Source organism: Indicator indicator, chromosome 29 (genome assembly GCF_027791375.1).
Source record: "Indicator indicator isolate 239-I01 chromosome 29, UM_Iind_1.1, whole genome shotgun sequence".
In the NCBI taxonomy this organism is placed as follows: domain Eukaryota; kingdom Metazoa; phylum Chordata; class Aves; order Piciformes; family Indicatoridae; genus Indicator; species Indicator indicator.
In genome coordinates this window covers 11,065,646-11,078,708 of record NC_072038.1, presented here as the reverse complement: position 1 = coordinate 11,078,708, position 13,063 = coordinate 11,065,646, and the positions used below count along the sequence as shown (strand labels likewise).

The following is a 13,063-nucleotide window of genomic DNA, read 5'->3' as shown; positions in this document are numbered from 1 at the left end:
TTGTTGTTGTGTTTGGGGTTTTTTGTTGTTGTTTATGGTTTTGGTAATGATTTGGGAAGTCCACTATCCTCCACCTATCTACACTCCTACACTCCCAAGGACCCAGACCCTTTGCCAGCCCCTGGGGAGACCCCATGCCTGTGTGCTTCAGCCCTTATATATCCATGCCCTTCCAGCTTCCCTGTGCTCAATGCACAAGGCAGCTTCTCCCTCTCCATCTTTTCAGAGTTGCAGTGCTGCCTGCAAGATGGACTTAAAAAGGGATAGACCCAGACTATTAATTTCTTTTTCTCTCTTTGTTTCAGTGAGCTTTGAATTTGGAAGAGCTGTGTGGCTGCGATTCCACCCCTCTGCCTACCCACCATGCCCCCACCCCAGCTTCATGGCTCACCTGGGAGGAGTGATGGTTGGAATCACCCTTGGTGTCATCATCCTGAGGAACTATGAGCAGAGACTCCAAGATCAGACTTTATGGTGGATCTTCCTTTCTATTTATGTCATTTTTGTCCTGTTTGCCATCTTCTGGAATATTTTTGCCTACAGCCTGTTGGATCTAAAGCTACCTCCCCCTCCTTGAGAACACTGGACAGAAAACTCGAGAGTAGAAGTCATCTGTCAGCTGTGTTAAATGAGTGAAGATGGAGGATCTATTTTTATATTTAACTTAAGGGAGGATGATTCTTTTGAACACAGGCATGAGCTGGAGGAGATGCTTAAAGCTCTCACGAAGGAATGGGCTGAGCAGTTTGTTCACAAATCTTGCAGGTAACACTGGCTGGCCTGGACCCTGCAGTTTCTCCACTGCTAGGGCTCTCACTGAGCAGCCTGTACCTAGGCACTTATCACTTGGTTTGTTAGCACACATTGATGTTTTGTATGAGATATTTGTACATTCCAGGGCAGTACTGGAATTAGGGCCAGTTGTTGAACAAATCTCTATGTTGCTGGACACTGAAAGGGAAACAAGAGCAGACATTTACTAATTAGGGACTCAGATGGTACTCACAAGGCAGCTTGGGTTTGGTTTCTGTGAACACATCTGACCGTTCAGCCACATCAGTGCCACTATCCAATTACTTGAATGGTTCCTAAGATAGTTTAGCCTATGGTGAAACTTGTCTTGTGCACCTTTCAAAGGAACCAGCAGAACTTGATCACCCAAAGTGATGGAGACTGGTTTTCATCTACAGGTCAAATGAAATTGCACTATAAACCTTAGGAACTCTGAGAGTGTTGTGGACACCCAGGCAGAGGTGACATTTACTGTGCATGTTTCACTTGATTTTAATTACTTATTCCCCACACACCCAGTCTGCTGTGACTAGAGGGAGTGGCTGGGGTTTCCTTTTTGAGAGATGGAGAAAAGGAAGGCAAATGTTCCATTGTATTTTTATCAGCTGGCAATCAGGTGCTGTTTTCTTCTCACTTTCTTTGTGGCCATGCTGATCAAACACCTATCCTGCAGCGAGCTCCTAGCAAGGAGCTCAACTCCTCCAGCAAGTTCTGACTAGAAAAGTGGGATCAGGATCACCCATAGCAGCATGGTGTGGGAACTGTCCAGTCTTTACAGCCATAAAGTCTATTTGGGGCCAAATATGCCCACTGCAGTGAGTGGAGTTAAATCAGGCTGTAGGCAGTGAAGTGTGCTACAGTGACCATTGGGAAACCAAGAAAGCTGCTTTGGGAGTGACTGCTGAATTCTGAGGGTGCCTCTTCCTCAGGCAGTGGACGTTCAGGGGCTCCAAGCAGCAGCTGGTTGCAATGATGCCTTTTTTCTCTAACACTGGTCAAGCCCAGATTGTAACAGTCTGTAACTGGTCTGTAGCACAGTCCACACAGCTGCCTGCACAGACTGGGAACCAGACTGGAGCACCTGTAGCACAAGCAGTGCCGGTACCCTTCTCTCTAAGGTGCTTATGTTATTTCACTTCTCACTTCAGAGAGCTGCCAAACTACAGTCCAGAAATGTGGATGCCCTCCTTTTCTCTCCTCTTTACCTAGCTGGTTTTTGACAGCCTGGAGTCTCTCTAGACTAGCTCCTTTCTTCCTTTTTTCTATTTGCATACTGGTGCCCAGGCACCAACACCAGAGCCTTCCATACCACATCTTACAGGCACTGCAGCAGTTGGGTTTGCTCTGTAGCCAGACACTTGTGTCACAGGCTTTTTTCTCTCAGTTTTGTTATTGGTGCTGCCAGATGATACCACCAACTGGTAGGAGTCTGTCTTTCTGGAGGGGACATTCACAAGTGTTCATCATCTGTGCCCCCTTTTTTGCCTCTGAGAGGGAAAAAAATCTCTCTCTGCTAGAAGGGTGCTGTCACAGGATGCATTAGTAAAACTCCTGTTGCCTGCCAGATGATACCACCAACTGGTAGGAGTCTGTCTTTCTGGAGGGGACATTCACAAGTGTTCATCATCTGTGCCCCCTTTTTTGCCTCTGAGAGGGAAAAAAATCTCTCTGTGCTGGAAGGGTGCTGTCACAGGATGCATTAGTAAAACTCCTGTTGCCTCAGGGAAAGGGAGGAGGGAGGAAGTGTTTCTATGACCTGAAATGAGTCTTATGTGCAAAAGAAACCAATTTTGCCACCATTGTGCACAGAAAGGGGATCTCTCAAGGCACCTCTGTTGTTCTGGATGGCTTCATGAGGGCCCTCATATCAAGAAACAAGAGGAAAGGTTATGGATTAGAGCTCTGTTAATTTTGAGAAGGGGATTGGTTCCCTGTGCTATTTTACCTCTGTAGTTTGGGTCCAAATCAAAGCAGTCATGAGAGTTTCCATGGACTGTTTCAGGAGCTTTCTCAGTGTGTCTTGTAGCAGTGGAGATAATCTCCTTGGAAAGCAGCAGGTAAGGAGGAGAGTGGGGAGCAAGGAGAACACTAACAGAAGCATGGCTAACATGTAAGGAGGATGTTCCTTTCTTCACCTATTGCTCAGCCTTTCTGATTACAGATGCCTTTAAAACAGAGGTGAGCAGAGATGGGAGTTCCCTTGGAAGCTTTAGGAAAACTGAAAATTCTGGTAGAAAATTTTAATCACCCAGAATATTTTGCCTAGACTTTTCCAGAGTGCAGTATGCGCCAACTTTTATTTTCTGTTTCTCAATGGAAATCTCCTTAAGACCCAGCAGGTTCTCCCCAATGAAGGTTTCTGTGCCTGCTAGTGATGTGCTCTAAGATGAAGCAGCAAGCTACAAGTTCGAGGGTCACCAGGCTCTTCATCAGCCTGAGCCTGTCTAACACATCTTTGCCTATACTCAGGAGCAGGAGGGAGCTGAACAGACTAATCCAGGCACATTTCTTTGCTCCTTTATCTGTAGATGAGCACAGTTTATATGAACTGGTTGAAAACTTCTCTGAGGTTGAGCTTATGCCTTGTTCTTTTAAACTGTCATTCATCTTTCTGACTTCCATGTCCCTTTTCCCTGACTGAGCAATTCTACAAGCAACCTAGGGGATCAGAGGGGCTGGGCTTTAAAGCAGTGCTAGATTTATTGTGGGTGATGAAATGAAACCCTCTCATATTCCTGCTCATCAGAGCTGAAATCTCTCCCCATCCACAGAGCAGGTTGTACACATAGAGCCTGTTGTCTGCTATGAGTCTCTAAGCTCATGGAGTCAGGAGCAGCACAAAGTGCTGAAGCTTTTACAATATATATATATTTTAAGCACTAAAATTACACTCTGAAAACTTGTTATGTTTTTACAGAGTATCAGGAAATCTGATTGTGTTGTTTTCTAATGCACCCAGGAGTGCCACAGTGCTGCAGCATCACAGAGCTTTTACCTCCAGATGTCCTTGAAGGCTGCTGGCTTGTGTCAGGGATGTAATATTCTCCATCCTGCTCATTTGTGGTTCCACCTTGTCACAGTCAGCAACATGTTCCTGAAGAAGCCATCCACTGAGGGACTGGGTTTGGTGATTGTTTTGGTTTTTTTTTCTTTTCAGCTGCTGCCAGGATTTTACATCAGTGGGATGAAATGGGAATCTATTGAACCTCACAGAGGTGCAGCACTAGAGCAGAAGGCAAGGACTGTTACCAGTGTACAGATCTGAACAGAGCACATTAGAGGAAGCTATTTCACACTTGTGTCCTTGAGTGAGGAGAAAAAAAGCTGTTTCTGTGCAGGACTTCACATTTAGTAAGTATTGCAGCACTGGTCCAGTGAGGGGGGGTGTAGGGAGTAGTGACGCAGACTGGGAGAGCCTGAGGTGCTGGTTGCAGAGCTCCTTCAGGGACATCTGCCGGCAGCACAGCAACAGCACCCAAGGGGCTGGTTCCCAACCTCTTGCTTATCTCTCATCCCTGAGGAGAGATGGGAGAAGTGGCCCAGACACTGTGGGGAAGAAGGAGGAGAACCAGGTAGATCAAAGTCCACAGGGCTTGCAAATTGCACCTTTTATTCCTAGATGTTTGGAGGCAGGTAGGGATTAATATTGCACACATCAGAAATAATAGAGGAACGAGTAGGAGCAGGATTGTAATGGAGTGATGGGAGAGGAGCTTACCAGAAACAGTCTCTGAGTGAGGTGGAGAGGAGTCCTAAAAATGCTAATGGGTTTACTTTTGTTAAGTTCTTAACATCTCTTGTCACTTTTCCCCCATCAGTTGAAGAGGAATCCTAGTACTTATGTGGCATGTTGTGATCCTCCACTACTTGCTCCTTTAGCAGGAGGATGTGTTTGAGCCAGAGAAAATGTCATTGCCTGAGACTGCTGGAGTAAAAATAAAGCTCAGGGATCTGTATCCCAAGACCCTGCTCCTTCTCATGGACTATACTGACTGTGTGTTTTAATCAGATAAAACAGGTTTGGTTTGAACTGGGATGTGAAGGATGGAATCTGACACACTTAGAGCTGGTACTAAAAAAACAATGATCTGCTGACCTCACAAGACAGCTGCTGGTTTGTGCCAATATTTAGTCTCACAGGATTGTGGGCAGGACTTTCACACATACTTCAGTGAGTAAAGAGCTCCCAGTCTGTGTGATTACATAGATCCAAGCTCAACCGCTTTGGAAACTCTATCCACTGGCTTTACCCAGAGCAGAACTGGAATATGGGTCCAACACCAGCAACCTCTGGAGGCAAACTGGGATCTAGAGAACAAAGGCTGTGGGGTTTTAGCCTCTCTGAATATTGATGCTGTTTGGTTTCTTTTATATTAGTGGCTGCTCTACAGTGCTCTGTGGCATGACTCTAGAATTCCTCCTGCAGACACTGATGCTGAGAACTGGTTGTAGAGGAAAACAGTGCATTTTTGTGGCTCTATAAAGGAAGAATCACACCTCAGACAGACACCAAGCTTGTTTAAAGGTAAATGCAGTTTTAATGTCACCATTAATCACTGGCTTTTAACTGGGGAAAGGCTTTCTAATGAGGTACTTCTGAAATGGCAGTAGTAGTAGTAGAGAAAATTTAGGTTTCAGGGTACTTTCCAACACAGAGCACAAAACATTCCCCAGGTCAGGTTTAAGTATCAAAAGCAGCTTCACTTCCAGTAAGCTTAATAGACACATCAGTCACTGCCTGTCTCCTGCCTCCCCCACAGTGTCTGTTTAGCTGGCAAATAAAGCCAGATTTATGCAGCTTTTCTTTTGCTTACGCCACTGATGATAACAACACACTCAAGTGTTAAACACAAAGCACTAAACAATGTAATTTTCTGCCTTAAAATACGGAGCAAATGGTACTTCCCCGTTAAGGGCTAGGAGAACAAAATGATATTTCCAAGGTAAGATGCTCTGGTACGGTTCCAAATATTTTTGTATTGTGGACATTCTGTATATTTTTGCTGTAACAATATTATTTGAGCGCAGAAGCCATTAAATTTGTTTTTGGTGGTGTTTTTTTATTTCCTGGGATTTTTCCTTTAAAGAAAATGAAAAAATAAAGAGTTGTTCCACATCACACACCAAAAAAAAGAAAAATGAAAAGCTTCCAAAGAGAGTTTTTTGTCTACACTTAACACTGCTTGAAAGAGTCCAACACATAGCCACAAAGAGTCTGAAGGCTGTGGAACATCTCCCTGTGAAGACAGGCTGAGGGAGCTAGGGCTCTTGAGCTTGGAGCAGAGGAACCTGAGGGGTGCCCTCATTCCTGTTGATAAAGATGTGCAGGGCAGTGGTGGGAGGACAGAGCCAGGTTCTGCTCAGGGATGTCCAATGACAGGACAAGGGGAAACAGGGCAGGGGGCAAGCTGGAACAGAGGAGAGCCGACGGGAACAGAAGGCAATACTTTTTCACAGTGAAGGTGACAGAGCCCTGGAACAGGCTGCCTGGAGAGGTTGTGGAGTCTCCTTCTCTGGAGACATTCCAAACCCACCTGGATGTGTGGCATATTCAATCCCCACATGGATGCATTGCTGTTTGACCTGCTCTAGGTGATCCTGCTCTTGGCAGGAGGGTTGGACATGATGATCTTCCACAGTCCTTTCCAACCCCTACCATGCTGTGATTCTGTAACTCAGTACTTAACAACAGAGCAACTGGGTCTGAGCTCTGCAGTTTAATCTTTTAATAATGACACTGATAACTTATTTTTATGCCTGTCTAACACATAAGGGAGAGAGTGAACTACTGCTTTATTTCTCCATAAGATGTAACAAGAATACAGAACACCCTGGGGATTTGTATTGCAGAAACAGTCCTTGTGTACATGGCCACTCAGGGATCTCCTGACTTTTGATTCCAGCTGTAGCCAAAGATTTTCTTCAAGTACCCTGCTGTCTAAATGTCCTATGATGTGGGTAAGAATTCATTGCTGAGATACAACAAATTGGTTTAAAATCTGGTTTAAAACCTGGGAACTTAGTTTACTTCAATTTCTGAGGAATTTTCTATTAATTTAAAGTTAATATTTAATCTTTTAATATTCAGCTTTAATTCTCCACAGCTGAAACTCTTCTGATTATTTACAGTAATACAAAATGGGTGGTAAGAACACACAAAGAAGGTCTTCATCACAACACAAACTACTGAAGAATGGAATTAATCAAACAGCCTGGGAATTAACCATGGCATCCAGTGGCTGCATGCACACACAAGCACCTATCAATTAACAACTTCTTCATCTAGTCACAGCAGAACAAACTGCTAGTTTAAAACTACGTACAAGCCTGTTCCCTGTATTCTCTTAGATAAATTAATATGCTTAATTCATATCATTAATTCATCTAATTAATATGATTCATGAACATCCAGATCTTTCTGCATCTTTTTACATTAAAACCAAAGTAACCCAATCTCAATGATCCACTGTGATCCTTTTAACAATATTTAAAATATTTAAAACCCTGAAATGCTTGCCAGGCAAGGGATTTGGGGGCTTATTTAATGTAATGCCTGCAAAACCCAAATATCATAATTTTCTCAGGAAAGAAATGAGTCATTTGGAGACTCTGGGAAGCACTGAAAAGCACACAGGTGTTTGTGAGATCTGGTATTTTACACATTAAAAGCAGCTCACACTGCCGTTCCTTAAAAAAAATGAAAGGCAGATGAAGCTGCCACCTAGGGAATACTTTTAAATACAAATCTAAAATCCTGCAATAGTGAAAGTAAGCTGCACAGAAGAAATTAAGGATTTACACAATACCCTCAAACGAGTGCAGAATAATTAAGATAGTGTTAAGCCACTGATGTTTCTCTCGTGAATTCCTCAAGGACGGTCACTACGTTTTTGGCTTCTGGCATTTCTGCATGTTCCACTTTGACAATCTTCAGGAGGATGTCTCCACTGCCACAGTTCTTCAGGAACATGTAACACTTGAACAGGGCATAGTGGTTCATTTCAGCCTGCCGGATGAACCGCTTCAGGTTGTTAATGTCTTGAATAGCCTGGGAAAAGAGTAACAGAGCATTCTCTTGCACTCCCATGTGCACAGGAAACATGCCATCATGGGGGAGAGCAAAGGAAGAATAGCAGCAAAATGAAAGCTTTTCCAATAGGAATTTTATATTGCTACTCAAGACCAACCTAAGAATTGACTGCTGCCTTTGATGCTTATTATCATGTTATGGGATGAGGGAGCTGGGGTTGTTCAGCCTGCTAGTACCTGAAGGGGCTACAACAAGGCTGCAGAGGGGCTGTTTACAAAGGCCTGCAGTAACAGGACAAGGGGGAATGGTTTGATATTAGAGGAGATTTAGATTGAATGTTAGGAACAAATTATTGTAACGACGCCGAGTGTGTGGACACACAACGCACTATGTCCAAACCTGTAGCAAGACTTTTGTTCTCACAGACCACCTAAGAAGTGTTAACTAATGAATCCACGTTACCAGTTGCAAGATATTGTCTGTGCAGAGCTCAAATTAATGGTGTTTTAAGGGGGGGGGGAAAATGTGGGTTTGTTTTTTTTTTAATCTAAGAAAATGCCTTTGGAGCATTCACTGAAGAAACTTTCACATTACTTCACCTTCTGATTTGGTCAGCTACAGTGAGCTAGGCTTCAACTTAAAACTTCAGTGTTCAAGACATCATAAATAACCTAACACTTTGATGCAAAAAAACTTTGCTCCCTCAGTAACCCTGATGCCTTCTCCAAGTCTTTCAGGTGTATGAACAGATACCTTCAGTTTGAAGTTTTCCAAAATCTGCTGGAAGAGAAATGGGTTTCCTCCTTCAGCACCATTCACAAAAGCATGCATCCAGTCCTCACAGAATCTGTTGCTTCCTGTTATATGTCCAGGAACCCAGAGGAGAGGTCAGAAAAAGTGAACGAGCTCAAGATAAATATATAGCTGCACTTGCCATGATTCATCTCTCACATAATTGATATTAGCATAGCTGGGCCAGAAAATAAGTCTTAAGGAAAACAACACAGATCAAAAAGAAAAGCAAACGCATCATGGGGATTACATGATACTAAATCATTACATGATTGTTGAATCTCTTCGCACATCATTTGTCAAAATTACAACAGGAAAAAAACAGTTTTGCAGCTTTCTGAATAGTACAAGCCACAGCTTCATGGTCTGCAGACTAAATGCACTGTGGATTTTATCATCAGCCCTTTTCAAAGCAGAGTTCAGCGTGTTTGGTTACCAAACTACTCTGCTCCCTCACAGCTAGACAGGTCTTTTAGCTGGCAGCCAGAGCCTAAACTTCCTGGGCATGAACCTATGAGCTGCTGAATATCCTCAGCTAACCTCTCAGCATCTGAGGGATACAAGTGAGTAACAGGAAGAAGTATTCACAGCTGTAATCTCACCTGCATTATGCAACTGAGGCTGAGGTCCGCTGCAGTCTATAATCATTGATTTGTGCTGTTCCTCAGTCATGGCAATACACAAGGAGGTCATTGTGCCTTCCTGAACAAGTCCTTGGAGGCTGGCAGCTGCCAGAAACCTGACACAAAAAAGTCTGGTGAACTGCTTGCTGCTTTACAGTTCCTGAAGAGTAGCAACAGGAGGCTGTCATGCAGAAAAGCCAAGTTACTCACAGGTTGGTCTCAAAGCATCTTTACCTGCTAATGTCCTTTTCTGTTTTTTCATCTGCATTTTTCACTTCCACAGGAGTGTAACTCAAAGCCTTAAAAAGAAAAAAACAGCCTAGATGCAACTTCCTACATTTTAGCTAATAACAATAAATACATAATGTGGTACTTTAAACATTTAATTTCCAGAGAAAGAGAAGAAGCCAGGGGAAAACTCCATTTGCAGCCATTGCAGCTGGGTTTGCATTGAGTAGCAATACAGCAGTTTTACTCTACCTCCTCAAACTCTGGGACTAGAGCAAGGATTAATTCCTCAATTAATCTGGGACTAAAGCAAGGATTAGTTTCCAGTGAATAACATGAGGCACAGCTACAATCCTTCCTTTTTGGTTCAGAGGAATTATAGCAGGGGCAGCTTTCCCAGGCTGTTCCTAATTTTATTTCAACTTGGACACTACTTTGTAATATAAAATGAGCTAATGATAAAAACTGACAGAAGAAATTGCCATGTGGTTTCTTAGCAAGAAAGCATGGGAAAAGTGCTTCGCCTCAATTAAAAAGAAAACCAACCAACCAACGCCAAAAAAATTGTTCCTCCTTCACTCCCAGTTGGGAAAGCAAATGCAAGAAATATTTTAAACATGTTGGAGTCACTGAGTTTCCTTCTGAAGCATTTTGAGTTACCCAGTTTGAATTACACTTACAGCATGTAAGAGGAAGGCCAATTTCTCCTGGAAGAGCTGCACCACCCTCTGAATAGGGCATATGGCATTCTCAAACCAGCTTCTCAAGTAGGGTTTAACACAGGTCTCCAAAGTTTTCTGCTGTTACAAGTTGAAACATTAAAATTTTAACTATAAATCACATTTCTAGACAAATAGAAGCCTACTAATGATACGCTCAGCTTAAGATGTTTCTATGTCAGAGCCTTGATTTCAAACCACAGTAAACTAAAATAATGAGTCTGACATTTAAAGCCACACTTACGTGGAGTATCAGCAATGAAAGGCTTTGCATTTTAAGAAGCAGAATATTATGGTATATGCTGAGCAAATACCATGTAACAGCAGGCAGAAAGAAACAGAGCTTTAAAATGCAACTTTCATTAGAAAAATTGTGGCAAGAAAACCACTAAAAATCCTTCCTTAACACTCAGAAGTGGTAAGAATCCAGATAGACACTGATAACTTTCCTGTAGACCATTACCTTTTATTAGTCATTCTTCTCTCTGAATCTTAACTGCAAGTAACCTTTAAGAGATTTATAACCGGCACAAAGGCCCTCCTCCCCTTTTTTCCCCCCCTTTTGACCTGTGTGGTTGATAGCAATTCACTGTCACTACAGTCAAGTTCCTCTCACAGTGTTTCATACTGGTAATTAAGCCACCTGTTTTGTCTCTGGAGAATAAATCTTCCAGATTGTCTTAGTAATTAATTTGTGTAAATAGTATAAAACTTGAGAAAAATAAAGTTAGGCCTTACCTCTGAACCAAGGCTTATCTTTAGACTTTGAATGTATTTGTCCAGCTCAAGTCTGAAGGTACCTTCTTAAGGAAATTAAGCTGCAAAAGTTAAGACCTGCATTTTTCCTTTCCAGTGTATGGCTGTTACTGACATTGCAGTTACTGTAAAGTGTACATAAACTAGCCGATTCCAAGTATGAAACAGACAAAATGAGAATGTCATTTTTACATCAGCCTCCTCTCAACACAGATAAAGAAAGTTGAAGTTAAGGATATAGTTCCAGACCTTTCTCTGAGCCACCTAAGAAACAAACCACATATTCTGGAGCACTGATGTCTGATTCCAGTGTTGCCGTTTCTGAAACATTTTCTTGTTGGAAACGACAGTAATAACAACCAACTTTACACTCTGGTATGCTAAACAGAGAAAGAGAGAGAGGGAGAGAGAGAAAGAATTATTTTGTTACAGATACATCACAACAAATCAAAGAGCAAACATACAGGATTCCTGTAAGAAATTGTTGCCTACTAGCGCTGGTGGCTCCTATGGTCATAAGTAGAGCTCTTAAGCCTTTTTTTCCCTTCTGTAGTGTGATCAGATTCGTTCAAAGGAATTAGTCATAATACGTGTAGTAATTTTTTAGTATTTAAACAGCAATTTACTTACTACAATATTTTTCTCAAAGCTACCACCAAAAAGAGAGAAGTGCCATTGCACAAAGCTGGTATTAACACTAGCAATAGACTTGAGAATGTGGAATCAGGACAAAACCTAAGTGCAGCAGCAGACGGCAATATGCAGAGCACTGTAAATGTCTCTTGCGGTTTCTCATTCACAAATAATTGTTTCCATTTACCTCAGCCCCACTGTGGCTACATTCCCCATTCCTTCAAAGAGGGCTCCTTTCGTAAGGCGCTTGGCAATGAAACTGCGCAGTTCAGTCTCTGCTTCAGCTGGTAAATTGGTGTCCAGCAAAGAGAGGCTTTAAAAACCAAGAAGAAATGGTTAGTAAAAAGCAAACATTATTGTTTTGTTGCTCTGTACAAGTGCAGAACCACCTGCTTCTAGAAGGGGACCCACTGTGGTCTGTCTCTATTTTACAGCTGACTCGCTTTGTGACTTCCGTCCTGTCTGGAACACATTCAGTGGTTTGTCCACTAGACCAGAAGTCTGGAGCTGTGGTGTCAGCTGATGCTGAACTCCTCAGCATCTCTGTTCTTATATTTGTTTAGTTGCAACAGTGAGCAATAAGTCCATTACAGAGCTTGTGGAAAGAGCTGATGCCATTTAAAACTGTTTAATAGATTTTATTTATCTATTTCCTATATGAAGACCTAAATCAGTATGGAAATGTCAAGTATGAGAAGCAAAGCAAACAGTTCCAACTCAAGATGCTAGTTCACATTTAATCCATTATTTGAGCTTTAGGAATGCCAGAAAAAGCACCCAGGAAATTTCAGTATGCTTTCACAGAGATTTTTGCTTTGAAGGGATTTCAATGTACTATTCACCTAACAGCAATATGGCAAACGCTTCAAAACGGTGTTAAAGGCAACGATGCCGTTCTGCAGCTGGCTTTACCTAAAGTCTTCGCTGGAGGGTGTCTCTGCCGCCGCGCTGCTGGGACTGCCATCCCCACTGTCTGCTCCCTGCTGAGAGGATCTGAAAATCAAACCTTTCTTACCATGGACTGCACAGCCTAAGCACACAGAACAGGGAAAAGGGACTGCAGAGGGGAAACGTATGGCCTGCAGATGTTTTAAAGCAGGATGAGGATATCGGGGTGTTATGGGAGGGGGAAAAAAGGTACCTTACAAGGAGAAAGGGAGGCAAAAATAAAGCTGGGAATTGACAAGGCCTGGAAACTGACTTCTCGCTGGGCGGACCCAGCGCGCATCCGCCTGGCCAGGCCTCGGCGGCGAGCGGCCCCCTCACCTGCAGCTCCGGTAGCCGTAGAAACTGTGGTAGGTGCTGCCATGCCGCTCTGCCCGCCGCTCCTCGCCCGCGCCGCCGCCCTCCTCGCTGCTCTCCAGCTCCCGCTCATCGCCGTCCGGCAGCGCCGGCAGCATCCCGGCCCAAGCTACTGCCTGTGCCGCGGGGAACGTGGCCCTCTGTCCCAGCCCTGGCCGCGCCTCACCACCCACCCTCGTCGCCGCGGT

General features: G+C 43.4%; 2 protein-coding genes across 2 annotated transcripts in view; one reads left to right on the top strand and one right to left on the bottom strand.

Annotated features, from left to right (window-relative positions):
* The window catches only part of RHBDL3 (rhomboid like 3), a 59,261-nt gene extending 58,684 nt beyond the window's left edge, over positions 1–577 (top strand). Inside the window, exon 9 of the mRNA XM_054393844.1 lies at positions 306–577. Coding sequence (XP_054249819.1) covers positions 306–577 — 272 coding nt within the window. The remainder of the gene's footprint in view (positions 1–305) is intronic.
* Positions 578–7,630: 7,053 nt separating this feature from the next.
* Positions 7,631–12,973, bottom strand: C29H17orf75 (chromosome 29 C17orf75 homolog). Its single transcript, XM_054393910.1, has 10 exons — positions 12,840–12,973; positions 12,486–12,566; positions 11,761–11,886; positions 11,180–11,320; positions 10,923–10,980; positions 10,146–10,265; positions 9,472–9,536; positions 9,217–9,353; positions 8,576–8,679; positions 7,631–7,840 (listed from the first exon to the last, which is right to left on the bottom strand). Exons 1-10 carry the CDS (start codon positions 12,971–12,973, stop codon positions 7,631–7,633), a joined length of 1,176 nt encoding a protein of 391 aa, XP_054249885.1.
* Between the last annotated feature and the right edge of the window lie 90 nt (positions 12,974–13,063).

What these genes read in the sequence shown, in the direction of transcription:
- C29H17orf75 (XM_054393910.1), bottom strand. Translation starts at nt 12,973, where the DNA reads ATGCTGCCGGCGCTGCCGGACGGCGATGAGCGGGAGCTGGAGAGCAGC. An exon ending in TACGGCTACCGGAGCTGCAG is followed by an intron (nt 12,567 to 12,839) that starts GTGAGGGGGCCG and finishes TTTGATTTTCAG; the next exon opens with ATCCTCTCAGCAGGGAGCAG. An exon ending in TGGAAAACTTCAAACTGAAG is followed by an intron (nt 7,841 to 8,575) that starts GTATCTGTTCAT and finishes CTCTTTTCCCAG; the next exon opens with GCTATTCAAGACATTAACAA.